The sequence below is a fragment of the Bos indicus genome, chromosome 2 (assembly GCF_029378745.1).
Source record: "Bos indicus isolate NIAB-ARS_2022 breed Sahiwal x Tharparkar chromosome 2, NIAB-ARS_B.indTharparkar_mat_pri_1.0, whole genome shotgun sequence".
In the NCBI taxonomy this organism is placed as follows: domain Eukaryota; kingdom Metazoa; phylum Chordata; class Mammalia; order Artiodactyla; family Bovidae; genus Bos; species Bos indicus.
The window spans coordinates 5,963,667-5,987,264 of NC_091761.1; the positions used below are offsets into that span (position 1 = coordinate 5,963,667).

General features: G+C 40.9%; 1 protein-coding gene across 11 annotated transcripts in view; it reads left to right on the forward strand.

The window, feature by feature from the left end:
• Positions 1 to 23,598, forward strand: part of HIBCH (3-hydroxyisobutyryl-CoA hydrolase) — a 152,255-nt gene that overhangs the window by 86,097 nt on the left and 42,560 nt on the right. For 9 of the 11 annotated variants that reach the window (XM_070802166.1, XM_070802175.1, XM_019969456.2 and 6 more), the window contains 4 exons: positions 4,155 to 4,241; positions 8,983 to 9,041; positions 9,748 to 9,829; positions 20,065 to 20,184. In XM_070802166.1, coding sequence (XP_070658267.1) covers positions 4,155 to 4,241; positions 8,983 to 9,041; positions 9,748 to 9,829; positions 20,065 to 20,184 — 348 coding nt within the window. Of the gene's footprint in view, positions 1 to 4,154; positions 4,242 to 8,982; positions 9,042 to 9,747; positions 9,830 to 13,004; positions 20,185 to 23,598 lie in introns of those variants that run through there. The other 2 variants (XM_070802184.1, XM_070802179.1) reach the window with 2 other exon arrangements.

The window sequence follows — 23,598 nt, forward strand, 5'->3', positions numbered from 1 at the left end:
ATCACTCAAGTCCAAGAAACCCAGAGAGTCCCAAACAGGATAAACCCAAAGCGAAACGCTCCAAGACACATATTAATCAAATTAACAAAGATCAAACACAAAGAACAAATATTAAAAGCAGCAAGGGAAAAACAACAAATAACACACAAGGGAATTCCCATAAGGATAACAGCTGATCTTTCAATAGAAACTCTTCAAGCCAGGAGGGAATGACAAGACATACTTAAAGTGATGAAAGAAAATAACCTACAGCCCAGATTATTGTACCCAGCAAGGATCTCATTCAAATATGAAGGAGAAATCAAAAGCTTTATAAAAAAGGACTGAAAGTTTTCTCCTATAGGTTGCAGTTCAACTTGAATCTTAACAGGTCAACTGGGCCTTAAGACAGGAGAAGGTTTTCTGGATAGAGGAAGCTGTAGTGAGCAAGCCTGTAGGGTAGAAAAGCATTAGCTTTGTTTTAGAAACCTTGGAATATGGAATGAAGCAGGGTAAAGACTAATAGAGTTTTGCCAAGAAAATGCACTGGTGATAACAAACACTCTCTTCCAACAACACAAGAGAAGACTCTATACATGGACATCATCAGATGGTCAACACAGAAATCAGATTGATTATATTCTTTGCAGCCAAAGATGGAGAAGCTCTATACAGTCAGCAAAAACAAGACCAGGAGCTGACTGTGGCTCAGATCATGAACTCCTTATTGCCAAATTCAGACTTAAATTGAAGAAAGTAGGGAAAACCACTAGACCATTCAGGTATGACCTAAATCAAATCCCTTATGATTATACAATGGAAGTGAGAAATAGATTTAAGGGCCTGGATCTGATAGATAGAGGGCCTGATGAACTATGGAATGAGGTTCGTGACATTGTACAGGAGACAGGGATCAAGACCATCCCCATGGGAAAGAAATGCAAAAAAGCAAAGTGGCTGTCTGGGAAGGCCTTGCAAATAGCTGTGAAAAGAAGAGAAGCAAAAAGCAAAGGAGAAAAGGAAAGATATAAACATCTGAATGCAGAGTTCCAAAGAATAGCAAGAAGAGATAAGAAAGCCTTCTTCAGCAATCAATGCAAAGAAATAGAGGAAAACAACAGAATGGGAAAGACTAGAGATCTCTTCAAGAAAATCAGAGATACCAAAGGAACATTTCATGCAAAGATGGGCTCGATAAAGGACAGAAATGGTATGGACCTAACAGAAGCAGAAGATATTAAGAAGAGATGGCAAGAATACACAGAAGAACTGTACAAAAAAGATCTTCACGACCCAGATAATCACAATGGTGTGATCACTGACCTAGAGCCAGGCATCCTGGAATATGAAGTCAAGTGGGCCTTAGAAAGCATCACTACGAACAAAGCGAGTGTAGGTGATGGAATTCCAGTTGAGCTATTTCCAATCCTGAAAGATGATGCTGTGAAAGTGCTGCACTCAATATGCCAGCAAATTTGGAAAACTCAGCAGTGGCCACAGGACTGGACAAGGTCAGTTTTCATGCCAATCCCAAAGAAAGGCAATGCCAAAGAATGCTCAAACTACCGCACAATTGCACTCATCTCACACACTAGTAAAGTAATGCTCAAAATTCTCCAGGCCAGGCTTCAGCAATATGTGAACTGTGAACTTCCTGATGTTCAAGCTGGTTTTAGAAAAGGCAGAGGAACCAGAGATCAAATTGCCAACATCCGCTGGATCATGGAAAAAGCAAGAGAGTTCCAGAAAAACATCTATTTCTGCTTTATTGACTATGCCAAAGCCTTTGACTGTGTGGATCACAGTAAGCTGTGGAAAATTCTGAAAGAGATGGGAATACCAGACCACCTGACCTGCCTCTTGAGAAACCTGTATGCAGGTCAGGAAGCAACAGTTAGAACTGGACATGAAACAACAGACTGGTTCCAAATAGGAAAAGGAGTTCGTCAAGGCTGTATATTGTCACCCTGCTTATTTAACTTATATGCAGAGTACATCAAGAGAAACGCTGGACTGGAAGAAACACAAGCTGGAATCAAGATTACTGGGAGAAATATCAATAACCTCAGATATGCAGATGACACCACCCTTATGGCAGAAAGTGAAGAGGAACTAAAGAGCCTCTTGATGAAAGTGAAAGTGGAGAGTGAAAAAGTTGGCTTAAAGCTTAACATTCAGAAAACAAAGATCATGGCACCCGGTCCCATCGCTTCATGGGAAATAGATGGGGAAACAGTGGAAACAGTGTCAGACTTCATTTTGGGGGGCTCTAAAATCACTGCAGATGGTGACTGCAGCCATGAAATTAAAAGACGCTTACTCCTTGGAAGGAAAGTTATGACCAACCTAGATAGCATATTCAAAAGCAGAGACATTACTTAGCAACAAAGGTTCGTCTAGTCAAGGCTATGGTTTTTCCTGTGGTCACGTATGGATGTGACAGTTGGACTGTGAAGAAGGCTGAGCACCGAAGAATTGATGCTTTTGAACTGTGGTGTTGGAGAAGATACTTGAGAGTCCCTTAGGCTGCAAGGAGATCCAACCAGTCCATTCTGAAGGAGATCAGCCCTGGGATTTCTTTGGAAGGAATGATGCTGAAGCTGAAACTCCAGTCCTTTGGCCACCTCATGTGAAGAGTTGACTCATTGGAAAAGACTGTGATGCTGGGAGGGATTGGGGGCAGGAGGAGAAGGGGACGACAGAGGATGAGATGGCTGGATGGCATCACTGACTCGATGGACGTGAGTCTCAGTAAACTCCGGGAGTTGGTGATGGACAGGGAGCCCTGGGGTGCTGCGATTCATGGGGTCGCAAAGAGTCAGACACGACTGAGCGACTGATCTGATCTGATCTGATCTGAAAACGTCCATTTGGCTGAGCTTAGGAATAGGTATGTGAGGGATATAGATGGAGAGCTGTTGGAAGATAGAGGGAACAAAAGTACCCACCAAACTGGGACAGTATCTTGAGACCAAAAAAATGAGGCAGGTGTCTCCATATAATCACTGGATCAGTTTATATAGGGTAATGTATTCTCAGGGTGGGATTGGGCAGACAGTGATCTGGCAGCATTCACAGCTGAGGGGCCACTGGGACAGTTTTATAGTTGACCTCTGGGTATGGGGGTGTGTGCTTGGAACAGGACGTGCATTCCTAAATCAGGATTTATGAATGGTTAACTCATTTCTGGGCTTCCCTGGTGGCTTAGATGTTAAAGAATCTGCCTGCCATGCAGGAGACACAGGTCCTATCCTTGGGTTGGAAAGATCCCTTGGAGAAGGAAACGTCTGCCCACTCTAGTATTCTTGCTGGGAAATTCCATGGTGGGCTTCCCGGATGGTGCTGCTGGTAAAGCACCTGCTTGCCATTGAAGGGGATGTAAGACGTGGGTTCCATCCCTGGGTTGGGAAGATCCCTTGGAAGGCATGGCAGCCCACTGCAGTATTCTTGCCTGGAGAATTCCATGGACGGAGGAACCTGGAAGACTACAGTCCATTGGGTCACAAAGAGTCAGACATGACTGGAGCAACTTAGCACACACACAGGAATTCCATGGCATCTCTTGGGCACTGGGGATATGTTAGCCAGAGTCTTTATCATCGTCTGGGGACTTAACAGAGCATGGAGACCACCTGGCCTCAATGATTATTAAATGAGGTCTGTTAACCACAGAGCACTTGATAGAGAAGGGTTACTGCACAGCACAGTCTTGGTAGGGTCAGTGGAAGAGCAGAAGAACCTGTGTGGGCACAAGATGGCATCAGTTATGTTAACAGCTGTCCAAGAGTTAAGTGTGGCTATATTATAGAGCTGTGCATTGACTACAGTAACTGTTAGTCACAAGTGGCAGTTTTTAATTAAAATTGGTTAAAGTAAAATTTATAGTTCAGATCGTTGGTTTGCAGTAGCAGTGCTCAATAGCCAGAGGGAAACAAAGATGAATGTCTCTATTTCTCCTCTTCAGTTTTGTTCATCTTTATCCATTCCTTGCAAGGCAGCATTTGCTTTGTGGGAATGTGTGTGCATGCAACTTCAATGAAAATTGCCTTCATTGACTCAGTGGAAAAGCGAGTGTCATAATTTTAAGACAAGGATTTTTATTAAAGAATAAGATTTCTTAAAAAAAATGGTGTTTCTATGGGTTTTTAAATGTTTTCCTTTTTTTCCACCTGTAGTTGGGCATGCTAGAAGAAGATTTGTTAGCCCTGAAATCTCCTTCAAAAGAAAATATTGCAGATGTCTTAGAAACTTACCATGCAAAGGTAATCTTAACAGTATTCTAACCTCAGATTTTAATTCATGGGAAAGGGGAAGTGACTGAAAAATTAGAAGTTGATGAATATTATAGTTTGTGAATATAAATAAACACATTGGGATTTATTTACTGTAAAACCTGATGGGAGTGTCAGTGTTTCACAGTTGTTAGGATGGCCATCTGAGAAGATGACTTCTTTACCTGCAGCTACATGGCTTGTTTTCTCGTTGCTGGTGAATTTCGGGACATAGCCTCGTGACTGGCCCTTGCAAGGAAGGGCTTTTTACAACATACTGTGACTTTTCTATAATGTAGGTTCAATGTAGATACTACTTGTGGAGCTGCTAAAGTGAAACTCTGGTATCCGTCTGAATATAATAATGCAGTACATTGCAGTGTTTTCTTTTAATTGCTTATGTAGTCTACCTTAAGTTTTCTTTTGAGTGCTCAGAATCTATAAACGTGCTACATGACTTCTAGTTAAAAATGATATCAAAAGATTGAATATATGCTCTCTCCTGAACCCCACTAAAATTATAATAAAGGAATAGAAAAGGCAGGAATCCACAAAGAGAAGGAGAACAGAAGAGGAGACAGTGGCAGGTATGAGATGTCACTATTCTGGAAGCTTGAAAGTGGAAGGATGAGGGCAGCTACTTATCCTTCAATGCGGGAAGCCAATAAGCAAACCAGTTCTTGCTGTAGACTCTTTGTAGGTATCAGGGCCTCTGACAGGGCCTCGCTGGCTAAGGGCAGGGTAGATGAGGTATTCTACTGAAAAGATGAAGAACATATTAAATGGGAAGAATGCTGGCCTTTTTTCCTGGTTGGCTCCTACAATTCTTACATACCATCTATCTTAGTTTGGGCAGCCATAACAAAATTGCTGTAGACCTGTGGCTTAAACAACAGAAGTTTCTCAGGGTTTTGGGGGTTGGCAAGTCCATGATCAAGGTGCCAGCTGATCAGGTTCCTGGTGAGGGCCCTCTTCCTGTTCTGCAGATGAATGCCTTCCTGCTGTATCCTCACACAGCAGAGAGAGAGTGAGCTCTCTGAGGGCTCTGTGTATAAGGGCACTAATCCCATCCCGAGGGCTCCATCCTCTGGACTTAGATACCTCCCATAGGCCTCACCCCCCAAATACCATCACATTGGAGTTAGGGTTTCAATGTGAATTTAGTGGGGACACAAACATTTAGTCCATAGCACCATCCCGCTCCCAAGCATTTCATTAGAAGGAAAAGAAAACGTGTGGCTATTGACATTCGAGGACTCCTCTAATGAAAGAAACATTCAGGCCTTTGTGTGATCATCTCATAATGTATAGATAATTGACACTTCTATAATTGCAATTGACATTACAGAGCTTCTAAATTTTAGTACTTCACACAGAAAAACAAGGATTGTCAGGCATTAAAAACCAGAGATTGGCCAAAAAAGGTACTCGAAGGGAGTAGACAGTGCAAGGAGAAGGAAACTAAACAATTATAGATTTGGCTGTGTTTTTTTTTTTTTTTTGATCTTCAGATAAGAGGAAAATATTTTATCTGTGAAATAAGAACAGTTGTTACTAAGAGAAATAGTTAAAGAATAAAAAAGATATTTAAAATATGACAGTGAAAGGGAGAAAAAAAACCCGCAATCGATTAGACTAAAATTGGTAGATGAGGAAAACTCTAAGAGGATAATAAGATGAAAAATGAAGAGAAAGGAAAATTATTCCAGGAGGTCCAATATCTTAACTGTCAGGAATTTGTTATAGAGGATAGGAAATATTTAGAGAAATAGAAGGCAATGGCACCCCACTCCAGTACTCTTGCCTGGAAAATCCCATGGGCAGAGGAGCCTGGTGGGCTGCAGTCCATGGGGTCGTGAAGAGTCCAGCACGACTGAGCGACTTCACTTTCACTTTTCACTTTTATGCATTGGAGAAGGAAATGGCAACCCACTCCAGTGTACTTGCCTGGAGAATCCCAGGGACGGGGGAACCTGGTGGGCTGCCGTCTGTGGGGTCGCACAGAGTCAGACACGACTGAAGTGACTTAGCAGCAGCAGCAGCAGCCTAAAACTACCCAGAACTGAAAAACATGAGTAGAGATTCAGGGCCTTGAACACTTAATGCTGTGAATATGAATGCAAGCATGTGAGGGTTTCATCGGAGTTTGTCAAAGCATTTGACAGTCTCTTATGTTGTCAAGTTGGATAAATGAGGGATGGATCATAGTGTGTGGAGGCTGAAGGGCCTTACCAGAGAGTTCTGATAAGTGTGTAGCTGTTGGTCTGTAAGTAAAGTCATCTTGGCCTTATTCAGTGTTTTGTTTTGTTTTTTGTTTTTTTTTCAGTTATTTGGATAAGAATGTTGATGGCATTTTGATCAGATTGATTTGAAACTAAGAAAATAAGTTAGGTAAACATGTGGGCGGAAAAAAAAAAATACTTCCAGTTCAGAGTAATATGTTTAATAGTAAAAATATGAAATTTGATCAGTGGGTGGGGAACATCCCGTGTGTTCCCTCTATTCTCTCACCACCGCGTGTTCACGACACGCTGACGCAGATGTGTTTGCTTTCCACATATTAGGCGGTCCTCCACAACACCAGCCGGTTATCTTATGACTCATTTCAGTGCCAATGCTACCCACCTGAGATTACCGTCAGATCACACAACTCACGGGCCCAGACCCACACGATGGGCCGTCCTTCAGACTCCAGTTACAAATCTCAGGTTGTCACCTGTACCTGTCACTGACTGGCAGCAAACTGGGGTGCTCATGATCCCCTCCTCGGCTTTGAGAATTTGCTAGAGTGACTCATAGAATTCAGGGACGCACATAACATTTTTTGGTTTATTATAAAGCACACAGTGAAGGGTATGAATGCACAGCTCAGTGGACAGATGCATTGGGTGAGATCCGGAAGGGCCCCACGCCCAGGAGCTCTGTCCCCATGAAGCTGGGGTGAACCACTCTCCCTGTGTGTTCATCACCGTGGAAGCTTTCCAGACCCCGTCCTTTGGAGTTTTTCGGAGGCTTCACTATGTACGGACAGTTGATTAAATCATTGCCCACTAGTGATCAAACTCAATTTCCAGCCCCTTTCCCTTCACTGGCGGTAGAGAAGGGGGAGGTGTGGGAGAGAGTGGACAGTGAGCGATGAGACTCAGAGTTCCCTTGGTCGGTTTCCCTGGCACCTGGGGGCTTTCCTCAGGAACATAAACAGAGGTATGATTGAAGAGGGCTTGTGAATAACAGAAGACACCCGTTTCACCTTCATGTCAGGAACGGAGGACAAAAGACCACATATTATAACAAAAGATTCTCCACTTAGGGATTTCCATGGGTTTTGGGAACTGTGAGCCTGGAACAAATGCCCAAATATATGGGTGAAGATCAGATACATGTTTTTTATTTTAAATCACAATGTCACAATAGAGTTAATTGAATTTCAGTCCAGGGTACCAAGTTCATAAGTACAGGATGGAAGAAATGTAGCCTACAACAGCACCAGTTTAAAAAAAGTCTTAACTGTTCAGTGGAAACCAGTAGCGTGATACGACTGCCCCTAAACTAAGCCAGAGTTGTTGCAGGAAGGGGGACCCCTTCCAGGGCCTGAGAGTGGGCTCTTGTCTAACACTCAGAAATGAATTTCTGAGGAGACGCACGTGCTGACAAAGCAAGAGATTTTACTGGCAAGGGGTGCCCAGACAGAGAGCAGTAGGGTAAAGGAACCCAGAACGGCTCTGCCTCATGGCTCGCAGTCTTGGTCTTATGGTATGGGACTAGTTTCTGGGTTTCCTTTGGTCAGACTCTCTGATTCAGAGTCCTTCCTGGTGGTGTGCACATCGCTCAGCCAAGGTGGATGCCAGTGAGCAGGCTTCTGGGGGATGGTAGGACACGTGGCATCTCCTTGTGATCTCTTCTGAACTCTTCTGGTTGGTAGTAACTTACTAGTTCTGTGTTCCTTACTAGGACCTCCTGTCCTAAAACATCTCACGCACATGGTTACTATGGCGCCTAGGCAGGGTGGGCGGTTCCAGTCAGCGCGCTCCCCCTAACAGTTAGTCCTGTTACATAAAGCGTTGTTTCCAAAACAAGCAAGGCTGTGCAGAGCCTTGTTGCACTGCGCTATGATTCAGCCACACCTGCAGCTAAGGCGCTGGACCACACTTGGAGAACAAACTGGGACTTGGACATAGGCAGCTCTGGAGTGTAAGGGACTCAAAACTGCACTGTGCAAGAAGAGCGACTCAGGGGCATTAACTAGAACTATAAACAGGAGAGGGTGGATTTTTGGTCCAGAATTTTTTTTTAATGCTAATTATAGTTTTTCACGCACTCCTGAGCTCCTTTCTGAGGTAGTGTTTTTTCCCCTGGCGGTCAATGCTGTGGGGATATCAGAGATGTGGTAGGAATTTCTGTATCAGAAATTGGGGCAGGATGACTTCTCAGGTCCCTTGCAATCCTTAAATTCACTGACACACTATGATGATGACATCATCATGTATAATGCCTACAAATAAAAATACAAGAACATTATTTTTGCTGCTGATACTTTTATCAAGTATTAGTCCAGAATAATACCTAGTCTGACTTTTGAACATACGGTGGTAGTTATTTATGAGACTGGATGTAATTTTGACCGAAAGTTATAATTTCCCTCAAAATATATCATTAAATATGGTGAAAATTTTAAAGGTTTTACAAAGATTTGTATTACTTCAAAATAATTAAACGTTTTCTTTTCAAACAGTCAAAGACTGATCAAGACAAGCCTTTTATACTCGAGGAACACATGGACAAAATAAACAGGTACTTAGAGATCTCAATTATATCTGTTCCTTTGGAAAGACTATATTAAATTGAATTTACTGACACTGTAATTGTGCTGTTTGACAATGCACCGAATTCTGAGATCAGGTAACATAGTGTTTTTATTTTCACTTACCTTTGAAAGTGGCTTTGTGCCCACTCTTTCAGGGGGAAATAAATTCATTATATTTAAGTAATCTATCACGTTGTTTCATTTTATCACAAAACATCTTTCTTTTTCTTTAATGGGGAAGAGAGGCTAGAAAATAACAACTTATCTTTTATCTTCGTGAAGTCATCTTTTCTGAAGGTCTTATCAAGCTGTTCAGCAAAAAGTTTTGTGCAGTGTTTGAGAGACTGACTGACTGAAACGTAAGACGAGGAAAACACCACTGGAATAGAAGGCAACTATCTTTATGCTTTAGAAGCATGAGTTTTTTTAATAGTTCAGACATCATTTATGTGTATATAACAGATTCAAGAAAGCAGAAGAGAAAATTTAGGCTATATTCATATTAGTGAAGGTAGATTGCAAACACATACCCAGAGAGGCAGTATTTTATTTCATCATCCTGTCGTATAGGTTGGAAATTTTTTCATTTTTGAAATAAGGTTTAAGGGAAATCTATGTTTAGATTCGTTGCTATTATGGAAAGAAGAAATCGCTTGCATATTGTTGAAGTCATATGTTTCCTTTTTTTAATAGTTGGTTCTCAGCTAATACTGTGGAACAGATTGTTGACAATTTACAGCAAGACGGCTCGTCTTTTGCCCTGGAGCAGCTGAAGGTAATAGACTGTCTCTGCCTGGAGTGTGGTGAACTCGTGACAGAGCAGCCTCTGGGGGTGTCAGAGCTCTGTGCTGGGGGCGTGGCCCACTGCACAGCATTCTTTCTGAGCTCCATTGAGCATCAGAGAGTAGTTCCACAGAGCCTTTACCTAAACTCAGATGCCCTGTCTACCCACTGGATAGTGACAGCAAAGCTAAGCTGTTTTTAGGTTCTTTGAATGGAACAGAGAAGGACTTCATAAGCATGCTTCATCTCCAGTAGTCCTTTTTGTCTTGAGGGAGAAATGTTCAGGGACATTTTTATTAGAAGGGCTAGATTGATGGACAACAGTCACCTTATAATTTATTGCAGTTGTGACATTAAAATGTAAGTTCTGTTAAACTTGCAGCGTGTCAGGATATGGTCTTTTCTTTTTCTTTTCTTTTCTTTTGTTTTTTAACTTTACAATATTGTATTGGGGAGGATATGGTCTTTTTAGCAGGAAGTTTAATAAGAAAGTGATCCCTTTTAAACCAGCAAGAGGCTCCATCTTCAGCCATAGCTGAGCTCTAAGTGGTGTTCCCCAGTGTTAGTATGCTTTGGTCTTTCTTCAACATGACTCACCTCATGACAGCATGTTTCTGTGTAAATGAGTGCACATTGGATACTGACATTTGTGGAACCGTCATGTGACTGTTAAACTTGGTTTATTTTAGACTTCCAGACAAAGGAAAGAAAAAGTATGTTTCCTTACCCTGAAAAGAAATGGTGGTTTCTCATTATCTGATAGTATTTTTCAATATATAGGTATAGCATTTCAGTTGTCAGATAACGTATTGACAAAAATTTAAGTTAAGTCTTACCTGTAAAGATGAAAACATTGCCTCATTCTTGAGGGAATGTTAATTTGTCACTTAGGATCTTATTTATTATGGGGATTTTATTAACTTTCAAAGTGAAGTTGCTCAGTCGTGTGAGACTCTTTGTGACCCCATGGACTGTAGCCCAGCAGGCTCCTCCATCCATGGAATTTTCCAGGCCAGAGTACTGGAGTGGGTAGCCTTTCCCTTCTCCAGGGGATCTTCCCAACCCAGGGGTTGAACCCAGGTCTCCCACATTACAGGTGGATTCTTTATCAGCTGAACCACAAGGGAAGCCCAAAACAGCCATGCTAAGTCACTTCAGTTGTGTCCGACTCTGTGCGGCTCCAGAGACGGCAGCCCACCAGGCTCCCCCGTCCCTGGGGTTCTCCAGGCAAGAACACTGGAGTGGGTTGCCATTTCCTTCTCCAATGCATGAAAGTGAAAAGTGAAAGTGAAGTCGCTCAGTCATGTCCGACTCTTTGCGACCCCATGGACTGCAGCCTACCAGGCTCCTCCATCCATGGGATTTTCCAGGCAAGAGTACTGGAGTGGGGTGCCATTGCCTTCTCCCCAATTCACAAAAGTAATGTTACCATTAACAACTCTCAGGAATGTTTGCATAAATGTAGGTAATCATTTTATATTTCAAGGATTCTGACTTGGAATTTGATTCTCTTGGTTTCAGAGCAACACAGAAGCCAGCCTTCCTGGCCCTGCCTTCCCCTACCCCCCTGCAATAGCATTAAGTATGTACTCGGCAGTTTCATTTGAAAGCAGTCACCAGGCAGCATATTCTCTCATAGGCTATATAGCATCACTTTAAGGCAGTACAGAAAAGCAGCTAGCCATATTATTTTAAAACCATTGGCCTACCCCAAAACTGAAGAATGGAACTCAGATCAGTTTTCCTCCCATTCCTCTGGCAGTATGTTTATTCTGCATTCAGAGGAGGCTACTTGGCAAGTCACCTTTCACAGCTAGGGTCAGGACTGACCACTCTCACTGGAAAGACTGATGTTCATTTTTATTCAGTTGACCTGCTCTGGTGAATGAATGTGGCTCCACATATTAGTATCTGCTGGGCATAACATGCTATAGGGATCAAAAATTCCCACTGAGGCTTCCCTGACAGAGTTTAGATATAGGGCTCCTTTTAATTATGTCAACCGGGACACACACCAGAGAACAACCCCGAGGGAGGAGATAGTTGTTAGTGCTTCAGTGACAGGTTTGCAGAGCATGTATTTGAACAAATTTTAAAGAAGATTCTACCTCTGTGTCATTAAACCTCAAAGATTGCTCCTAACCCTGTGGGCTCTTCAGGGATTCCTGTCTTTCTTCTGCAAGCCCTAGTGATCTAGTCTGTGTTGATGTTGGAAGTTGCAAACATCTGCTCTGTCTTAGGGGTTCTTTTCTCTCCAGGACTGTCCATGAGGAAGGACAGGATTCTTTTCAACATACTTGCTTATCATTAAGTAACATAAGGTTTTTCTTTAATCCTTTCTTTAGATTTTTGACTACTGATCACTGTTGGGCTTCCCTTGTGGCTCAGCTGGTAAAGAATCCACCTGCAATGAGGGAGACATGGGTTCACTCCCTGGGTTGGGAAGATCCTCTGGAGAAGGGCAAGGCTACCCACTGCAGTATTCTGGCCTGGAGAATTCCACGGACAGTATAGTCCATGGGGTCGCAAAGAGTCGGACACAACTGAGCGACTTTCACTTTCACTATAGGATAACATGTGGACTTCAAAAACGATAAATAGGGAAGTTGTAAATTCTTTACAGCTGATGGAATTTTTATCGTACCTATTTTATGGCTTCTAATGTGCTTTTTTAGACTTTCCTCTTAAGTTCCAGTATACCATTTTCCATTATTTAAATAATGCTTAAGGTTGGAATTCATCAAATCTCCTGTCCTGCTTATGGGGTACGTTGTTCACGGTGCCAAGCAAACTTATTTGGCTGTGTCGGTCTTAGTTGTGACATGCGGGATCCTTACTGCATCACGTGAGATTTTTTTGTGGACTCTCTGGTTGTGCCGCACAGGCTCTAGAGTGCACGGGCTCAGTAGTTGTAGCATAACGGCCCCGTTACTCCACAGTATATGGGATCCTAGTTCCCCCACCAGGGGTCGAACCGGTGAGCCCTGCATTGCAAGGCCGACTCCCTGGACTGCCAGGGAAGTGCCTTCTGAGCCGCTTTTGAGTGTACAGTTTAGCATTGAGTATATTCATGGTGTCGTGCCGCCAACCTCCAGAATATTTTCAGCTTGCAAAACTGAAGCATTATACCCATTAAACCATAACTCCTCATTTCCCTCTCCTCCCAGTCCCTGGCAACAACCGTTCTACTTTCCTTTTCTGTGAATTCGACTACACTGGACACCTTGCGTAAGTGGAATCATGCAGCGTTTTTTCCTTTTGTGACTAGTTTATTTCACTTACCATGATGAAATAATTCACTTATGTCACTTACCTTGATGAAAAAGCAAGGTTCATCCATGTTGTAGCTGGTACCAGAATTTCATTCCTTTTTAAGGCTTAATAATATTCTCTTATATGTTTATGCCACAGTTTATTTATCCATCCATCTGGAAGCATTTGAGTTACTTCTGCCTTTTAGTTCTTGTGAATAATGCTGCTATGAACGTGGGTGTACAAATATCTGCTTTTAATTGTTTGCAGACATACCCAGAAGTAGAATTGCTGCATCACATGGTAATTCTGTTTTAATGTGTTGAGGACCTCTGTACTCCTTCCCATAGCAGGTGCCCCACAGACAACAGTACACAGAGGTTTCAATTTTTCTGCATCCTTGCCAACACTTGTTATTTTGTCCTTTTTTTTCCCTCATAACCATCCTAATGACTGGGCGGTGATGTATCATTGTGGTTGGTGATATGGAACATCTTTTCCTATGCATATTGACCATTTGTATTTTCTTTGGTGAAATGTTTATGTTCTTTGGTCATTTTAAAATCAGCTATTTGTTTTCTTGGTGTTCAGTTGTAGGTTGTGCTCTCCTGTTTCAATCTCCCTTTTCTGTTAACGAGACATGCAGGCTTGCCAAAGTAAAGAAGGTTCTTGGGGGCCAATCAGAGAAGTATTTCTTTTCCAGGATTACAAGTGATGTCAGGAATCAAAGGAATCATAAGTAGAAGAGGTTGAGACTACCTGCCTCACCTCAATTCTCAGCAAGAACACTAAGCCAAGGAAGGAATTTAAATGAGTCACCAGCCCTTAGGAGCACTGAGGAATGACATACTAACGGCCAAGAGAGGCAGAGAGACAAGAGCAGGGAGCAGTGAGTCAGATTAGTGTCCAGGAAGGTGGTCCTGAGCAAAGGACCAGGGAATCCAGTGTTGCTTTTGACTTGTCCTTTGGGTGTTTTCTGGTTATTGATGTAGGACAGCCTGCTGTGTTACAGGCCTAGAGAGGGCATGTACTTTCTTTTTCCAGTACTACAAAATTTATTAGATTCTTAGGTATTTCTTTCTTTAATCACCAATGTGAGATTTATGTGTGTTTTTATTTTACAATGCTCATTTCATGAAGAATGAAATGAAACTGTTTTTACTTGAAGAAGATAACATACACCAATATGACAAGCCTCTGTATATAATTTGTGCACTGAAAAATTGGAGGAAAAATAGGAAAACTGAGAACATTAACCAGGGTATAGATTTTAAGAAAGAGTAGTAGCAAAGTATTAAAAAGAGAAACTTAAAAGATTACTCAAATATGCAGATGACACCACCCTTATGGCAGAAAGTGAAGAGGAACTAAAGAGCCTCTTGATGAAGGTGAAAGAGGAGAGTGAAAAAGTTGGCTTAAAGCTCAGCATTCAGAAAACAAAGATCATGGCATCTGGTCCCATCACTTCATGGGAAATAGATGGGGAAACAGTGGACACAGTGGCAGACTTTATTTTTGGGGGCTCCAAAATCACTACAGATGGTGACTGCAGCCATGAAATTAAAAGACGCTTACTCCTTGGAAGGAAAGTTATGACCAACCTAGATAGCATATTCAAAAGCAGAAACATTACTTTGCCAACAAAGGTTCGTCTAGTCAAGGCTATGGTTTTTCCAGTGGTCATGTATGGATGTGAGAGTTGGACTGTGAAGAAAGCTGAGCACTGAAGAACTGATGCTTTTGAACTGTGGTGTTGGAGAAGACTCTTGAGAGTCCCTTGGACTGAAAGGAGATCCAGTCAGTCCATTCTGAAGGAGATCAGCCCTGGGATTTCTTTGGATGGAATGATGCTAAAGCTGAAACTCCAGTACTTTGGCCACCTCATGCGAAGAGTTGACTCATTGGAAAAGACTCTGATGCTGGGAGGGGTTGGGGGCAGGAGGAGAAGGGGACGACAGAGGATGAGATGGCTGGATGGCATCACTGACTCAATGGACGTGAGTCTGAATGAACCCTGGGGGTTGGTGATGGACGGGGAGGCCTGGCGTGCTGCGATTCATGGGGTCGCAAAGAGTCAGACACGACTGAGCGACTGAACTGAACTGAAAAGGTTACTAATCTTTCTGTAAGCTTTGAGAATTACCTGTACACTGTACTATATAAGAATAAAATGACCTGTATTCAGAAAATTTGTTATAGGAATTGTTCTCCTGTAAACAACTGGAGACCTGGACAAAATGTATGAAACAAGTGTTTATAAACATTGGACAAAGCAGGCAGCACGTATGGTTCCTGAGAGAAGGGAAACAAACAAGAGAGCCCTAAGATTGATTCAGCTTTCTTCTCAGAGGAATTTCCAGGATAGTGATCTGTAAACGTTATGGGTAAAACTACACAAGACCAAGGAAAGAGTCACAGGAAAACAGTAGTTTGAATAGTTAGCAAGGCTCACACAGGTCTGGGAAGTGTTCACCTGCCATGAGCCAGAAAGTTTACACTTGAGCAGTGGGGATAAATTAATACTAGATTGAAACTTGCTCTGAACTCCCAGGATAATTCAGTGGGGAGAAGAAAGCCTTTTCAACAGATGGCTCTGAAACAAATGGATATCCATATGCAGGGAAAGAAAGGTTACTGGCTCTTACTTTGCTCTTGTAGGGAGGAAAAAATTCTCTATCCTCTTAGGTTCTCTGGCTGGTCTGAGAATCACACTTATGAGAATCACATAAGACAGATCAATGGGAAAAGAATATACAGATTTTATTAAATTTTTACAGGTACATGGATGTCTGTACAAGAGAATGAAGATGTGAAGGATGACCAGAGCAGGAAGCTTTCATAACTTTTAGATAAAACAGACAATAAATTTGTGAAGAATTGACAAGACAAAGAACTTTTGGTTAGGAGTAGTACATGGTAAAGAAGTAAACAATGCTTATTTGTACGGATTTATTGGCCCCAGTGTAGAAGGAAATGGCAACCCACTCCAGTATTCATGCCTGGAGAATCCCATGGACAGAAGTGCCTAACGGGCTATAGTCCATGGGGTCGCAAATAGTCAGATATGACTGAAGCGACTTAGCACACACACGTTGGCCCCAGATTCCCTGTTTCTGGTGATCAGGATGTCTTCCTTCCTCCTGGCACAGGGAGGGTACCTTTTACATAGGGATTGCAGCTCCTGCTTTCAAAAGAAAAGGAGGGTCAGAGTGCCCTTCTTATACCTATTGTTTCCCAAAGCCTCAAACTCAAAATAATCAGTATGCCAAGGTAGCATATCTTGGGGTAACATGCTTTGAGCTCCTTCACACCAGATGCAGTTCAAAATGTTGGATTACAAACCTAAATGTAAGTGCTAAAACTGTACCACTCTAAAGGAAAGTGTAGGAGAAAATCTTGGTGACTTTGGGTTAGATAAGATTTTCTTTTAATGTGAAAAGCTGGAATTGCAAAAGAAAAAAGAATTATAAATCTTTATTACAGTCAAACACTTTTCCTCTTTGGGAGGAAATATTTGTAAGACATGTATCTGATAACAAGACTTAAATCCACCATATATGAAGAACTCATGACATAAGAATGTAAACACAACTAAAAATGGGAAATGTGGACATTTCACCAAAGAAGATACTCAAATGGATAGGAAGCACATGAAAAAATGCTCGGCATCTTTATTATTATTGTTGTTATTTAAAAAATATATCTGTGCCAGGTTTTAGTTTCAGCTTGATGGATTCTTAGTTCCCTGACCAGGGATTGAACCCAGGCCCCCTGCATTGGGAGCATGGAACCTTAGCCACTGAGCCATGAGGGTAGTCACTCAAGATCTTTAATCTTTAGGAATATGCAGATTAAAGCCATGACGAGATGCAGCTGAGCATCTGTTAGAATGGCTAAGATTTAAAAGGTTGATAGTACCAACACTTAGTGTTGGTAAAGATGTGGAGCACCTATCTCTCACATATTTCCGGCAGGAAAGCAGTTTGGCAGTTTCTGATGGAGTTAAATGTACATTTACTGGGAAAATCCAACAATCCTGCTTCTAAGGATTTACCAAAGAAAAATATAAACATATGTCTACACAGGTGCTTGTACTTACATGTTCATAGTAACTTTATAGTTGCCCCAAACTGGAAACAATCCAATACCTGGCGGTGTTGAATGAGTAAACAGATTGTAATAAATTCATACAGTGGAATATTATACTCAACTATAAGAAGGGATGAGTTGGTACATCAAAAGCTTGGATGAATTTCAGAAGCATTATGCCAAGTGAAAGAAGGCAGACACAGAGGATTACTTAATGTATGACTGTATTTTTATGAAATTCTAGAAAAGCCAGAACTGTAGGCACAGAAAACTGTTTCTCCATGGTAGAATTGAGGGAAGTAGAACTCTTTGGGGTGATGGAAGTGTTCTACATCCTTATTGTGGAGGTAGTTGTACAACTGTATACATCAAAATTTGTAGACCTAAATTCACGTAAAATGAGTGAATTTTATATGTAAATTATACTTCAGTAAAGCTAATTATTTAAAAAATAAAATGATATGCCAAATTATGTTTTAAAGTTTGTGCTATAGAAGTGGGCATTAAATTTGCTGCAGTTTTGCTTTTTCTAGGACATTTGAGGTTATTTGTAGTTTTTTACTGTTAGAAATAATGCTGCTATGAACAATTTGGTCTATGTCTTTGGGTAACAAAGATACACATTTCTGTATACACCTAGAAGGAGTTCTGCAAAATCATGTGTGTTGTTAAAAGATACACTGAGGCATATTAAAATTTTTAAGAGTTTATTTGAGCAAAAATTGATCCAAATTGGGCAAAGTCTTTTATGGAAAGGAGGTGGAAGCAAAGCTTATTTGTTTGGCTATAGCTTAAGCAGTAGCTTTATTTGGGAAAGCCTAAATTGGCTGTTTATGATTGGTTGTCCTTAAGTTTTGACTTTTAAACTTGAGGCATTACAGGCTTAGATTTTGGTTTGCTTACAGGCTACTAAAGCATTAAGGGCACTTCAGTTGGATGGCCTCTTTAATTTAACAGTATGTACATTTATGTTGGTTACTGTCAGGAAGTTTTCCAATATGGTTGTACCAATTTACATTGCATAGTAAGTTGCTCTACATTCTCACCAATGCCTGAGATTACTTATGTTTTTCATTTTAGTCACTTTGGTATATGTAAAATAGCATTGCATAATGATTTTAATTTGCATTTCCCATGATGACTAATGAGGTTGAGTATTAATTCATACCTTTATTGACAGTGTGGTATCTTTTCTTGTAAGGTGTCCGTTAAATCTTTTATTATTACTGTTAATATATAGGAGTTATTTCTATGTATGTGGATATTTCTATCCATATTAAGTCCTTTATCCAGTACATAAGCTACATACATCTTTCTCCTATCTGTTACTTGCCTTTTTTCTCTCTTAATGGTGGCATTTATTTCTGTTCAAAATGTGTGAAGAAGGTTTCCTGAAGATTTGGGGCAGACCCATAAATGGGAGATTTCATTAAAGACTCTTTACATTGATCAACTGTAATGTAGGATAGGAGTTTGTTATTTTGTGGTTTTAAAAAAATTAAAAATCCAACTGTATACAGTGTCTCTAATTAGTATTCCTTACTTTTTTATTTTCTAAGTGTCATTTCCCCTTGTAGAAAACATTACTTCTACTCAAAATGGTTTCTATACTTTTTCAAATAATTTGTTTTGACCTGTTTAGCACTGATTTATTTGTCTTGTGCCTTGCAAGTATTTTAAAATATCTGCTATTCAAATTAAATAATTAAATAATTTCTATTGTATGAACAAATGATTTCTTCTTCTTCTCTGACCTCTGTAATTTGAAAACTACATTGAATAGTTCTTAAGTGAATATTGCCTGTGACTTACGGAAACTTTTCTCCGTGGCATTTTTAACAGTTCAAAGAAAGTTTTTATTTTTTTAATTAATTTATTTTTAAGCTAATTTTCTTCTTTTGTATAATTATTTATTTTTTATTTATTATTTTTGGCCGTGCTAGGTCTTCGTTGCCACAGGGGCTTTTCTCTGTGGCAAACAGGGACTGCTCTGATTGTGGTGCGCGGGCGTCTCGTAGCGGCGCCTGTTCTCGTTGCAGAGCGCGGGCTCCAGGGTGCGCAGGCTCCAGGGTGCGCAGGCTCCGTAGATGCTGCGCGTGGGCTCCGCAGTTGTGGCTTCCGGCCTTCAGAGCACAGGCTCAGCATTTGTGGCAGACGGACTTAGCTGCTCCGCGGCACGTGGGATCTTCCCGGATCAGGGATCAACCCTGTGTCTCCTGCATTGGCAGGCAGATTCTTTAGCACTGAGCCACTAGGGAGGCCCCAAAGACAGTCTTTAAAAAGTAGTGATTGTGGTTTTTTAATGGAAGGATTAGAAAGTTCATCTCATAGTATACAAATAGATTGGGAATATTCTGTAGTCTTTCATTAGAAGAGAGCAGAATTATATGTATTTATATTTTTTCCTATACCTTTATATATTCTTTTGAGTTAGATGAAGAATAAGCCAATTTGTTGCCTTTAATTAGCTTCTTAAGCTCTCAGTTCCTGTTCATTGTCTTTACCCTCTATTTAATGTCAGTATCAGCTCCATTTTTTAATGCATTTTTAAAGAGTAAAATGATCTAAATTTACTTGAATTTCTTTCTGTTAGTGTTCCTTCTTTTGAGATTAAATCTGACAGAATTTAAACTTTAGAGAACGTTATACATTTTTTTTTAGTAAAGAAAAAATGATCTTCCTGGTACTGGACTAAAAACTTTTGTTTGGTGCTTTGCCACGATTATGCTAAGGCATAATCTTACTTTTGTGAGATTTTGTTGTATGAAGGTATTGTTAAGGAGCAAATTTTAATGTGATTTATATCAAAGCTCAGCTAGTTTATTATTTAAAAGTAAAGGAAGTATTGGGCTAAAGCTAGTAAAAAAATTTTTTTTTCTTTAATAGGTAATTAAAAAAATGTCTCCAACTTCACTAAAGATCACACTAAGGCAACTCATGGAGGGGTCTTCAAAGACCTTGCCAGAAGTATTAATTATGGAATATCGGCTGAGTCAAGCTTGTATGGTAAGAATTTTTCTTTAAAGTATTTTCATTTTCTAGTTGTGAAAGTCATATATGTTCATTATAGAACATGATAAATATAGAAAATTTATAAACAAGAAAATTGAAACTGTCTGTAAATTTACTCTGTGAAAATACAGTGGGCCAGTTAGCTTAAGGTGTGTGGAAATACTAGATTGTTAAGCCTTTATGAAATAGCAGTTACATTTGCATGTAATTGTAAGAAGGACTCTGACCTTTCTTGAAATTCAAATAGAAATTATAACCATTTTCAGAAATTATATGCCACTTTCAGGCATAGGCAAGAAGCATAAATTCTCTAAATCTAAATATATATAAAATGCACAAAGGGAAGTTATTAGTCAGTTACATGTTTCAGTTAATAGACTAGCATTAAAATACCATTATGGATACACTTAAAATAGGCAATAATCACATAGAATATTATTGATTTCATGAAATATTTTAGTCATAGTGATTTCTTCTTCCAGATAAATTCTTTTAAAGCAAAATTATCTCTTTTGTGTTATGTGTAGAGAACCTTTGCATTAATAAACTCATCGCCTAAAGGAAATATTATGTTTAATATCTAGAAAGCAGATATACCTAATGGACTTCCATGTCCTGGAATATTATTGTGAAGATACTCAAAATAGTTCATATAACTATAAATTAAGCTCTATTAGTCATATCTTGAGGTTATTCCATAGTATGTAAATTGCAATGAGGTCTTTTATTATAAGTCAGTACTGTTTGTACTTTATATGTATTCTCTCCATTAAATATTACACCGTCTCTAGAAAGCAGGTATTGTTATTGTTTCCACTTTGCAGATGAGGAAACAGTGGCATAGAAGAGTAACCTGCCTCAGGTGATACAGCTATTAAGTGGCACAGAGATGGCAGGTGAAGCCCGGTGGCCAAAGTCTTGACCACCACCCAGTATATCTCACCCAGGCCCTGTTCTCCACCGTACATTTAGCGCCCTGGCTGGATGGATTGGTTCCTTCCTGCCTTCATTCTCCCAGCAAATACACTAGCCATATGCCAGGCACTGTGCTGGGTATTACGTTGTGGTATGTCCTTGTTCTCGTGTAATTTATTGTTTCCTGAGACTATAAAAAACAAATAAAATAAGTAAAATAATCACCAACCTATAAGGTTGGTGATAGAATGATGTGGGGAAAAGAGGGAATGGGGGAACCTTTAGATAAGTAGGTCCAGGAAAACATCTTGAGATGTTAGCTCACCTGTGACCTGAAGGGTGAGACATGAGCGTGTTGAAAAGCCTTGTGGGTTTCAGCAGGGGGTGATTTGGTTTGATTTGTTTCAAGAAGGTAATTATTCCTGCTGAGTGATGACGGGGTTGGAGGGGTTTCAGAGCGGGGGTGAAGATCAGATATGAGTTTACTGCAGTAATCCAGGTGCAGAATAGTAGTGGCTTAGACCCAAGAGGTCACAGTGGTGAGGAGTAATTGGATTTGAGACAGATGTAGGAGATAGATAGGCCTTGATGGGTATGAAGGACAGAACACATTTAGGAGCTGGAGTTTACAGGTGTGGGTTAGAAATTTAAGTCTGAAAGACAGCACCAGTTTAAAAACAAACAAACAAAACTTTGGAGATTTGCTTATTTACTTAACAAATAAGAGTGCTTATTACCATGTGCTTGGCATGAATACATAGGTGAACAAAACAGACATATCCCTCCTCTCGTGGAACTTACTTTATAGTGGGGCAGATAAACTATAAATAGATAAATGTGTTAAATATGTAGTATATTATTATGAATACTAAGGAGAAAAAGTAAATTGGGAAGAAGGGTGTGGAATAAGGAGGATAGAAGTTGAACTTGTAGATAGGATGACAGAGAAGACCTCACTGAGATGGTGATCTTTGAGTGAAAACCCAGAAGTGTGCTAGTGAGTCAAGCGCACACCTGGACGGCACCTGAGCACAGGGCTCTGAGCTGGGTGAGGGCGGCCTTCCTGTTCTGGGAAAGCAGGTAGGCCTTGTGGATAGAGTGGGGCGGGGTGGTCAGTGGGTGAGAGAGAAAGATCAGAGCTGACAGGGTAGGGAGTGGCAGTGCAGAGCATAGGAGCCTGGGAGGTCTTTATTAGACTTTCTAAGATTGCTGCAGGGGTGCTGTAATTCTCATGGCGTGCAACCAGAAAGGCAGGAATGTGGAGTAGGATTGCTGTCATGGCATTTTATGGGATCATGTCCATACAGTACCCAGGGCAGAAGAATGAGTTCCTACAAAGCTGAAGTTAAATTCGTAAAAGACTTAATCGGTTTTCTCTCCTTTTCACTTTTCAACATGTGGCTGTAGGTAGGGTAGTAATCCTTCCTGAACATTTCCTGTACAGTAGTCATCTGTTTTAGCTCTGGCAACTGCTTGCTTTTGTTCTGAGTAAAATGGGAAGGCACTGGATGTTCTTGGAGCAGTGGAGGGCCAGAATCTTATATTTTAACAGAATTGATTACTTAGGCGCTGCTGTGTTGAGTTTAGAGTGGATAAGATCATATCCTGATGCTGGGAAAGACTGAAGGTCAAAGGAGAAGGGGGCAACAGAGGATGAGATGGTTAGATAGCATCACTGATTCAATGGACATGAATTTGAGCCAACTCCAGGAGAGAGTGTAGGACAGAGGAGCCTGGCGTGCTGCAGTCCCTGAGGTCACAAAGAGTCAGACATGACTTAGCGACTGAATGACAACAAGATCGTATAGAAGGAAAATGAGCAGTGGAAGAGGAGGAGGACAGAGGTGGGAGGACCAGGAGAGCATGGTGTCACGAAAGCAGGAGAGGAGTGCCCCAAGGAGGAGGAGTGCTGCCGAAGCCTCTGGTAGACAAGAATAAAGGCATACTGTGCAATGGCAGCACTGAAGATACAGGTGATTTTGGCAAGCCGTTTCAGGGGTGTGTTGAAGCAAAAGTTACAGGGTGCTAAGTTGGGGAGAAGAGGGGAAATGAGTAAATGGGATGCGAAGAAGCAAAGACTGTGTTCACAGCCTTTTCTTCTTGAAAGAGAAACAGGGTAGAAGCTGAGGCTGTGAAATCAAGTGAGATTCCTTTTTTATTTTGAAAGGTGGAAGTTACTAGAACATGTTTGTAAATGATTGGGAATGATCCAACAGGGGAAAAGGATTATGTTGATGCTACTAATAATAGTTAACATTTACTGAGCACTTACTGTCTGTCAGACGTTGTGTTGAGATGTTGATTAAAATAATCACGGAGAAGGCAATGGCACCCCACTCCAGTACTCTTGCCTGGAGAATCCCATGGGCGGAGGAGCCTGGTAGTCTGCAGTCCGTGGGGTCGCTGGGAGTCTGACACGACTGAGCGACTTCACTTTAACTTTTCACTCTCATGGATTGGAGAAGGAAATGGTAACCCACTCCAGTGTTCTTG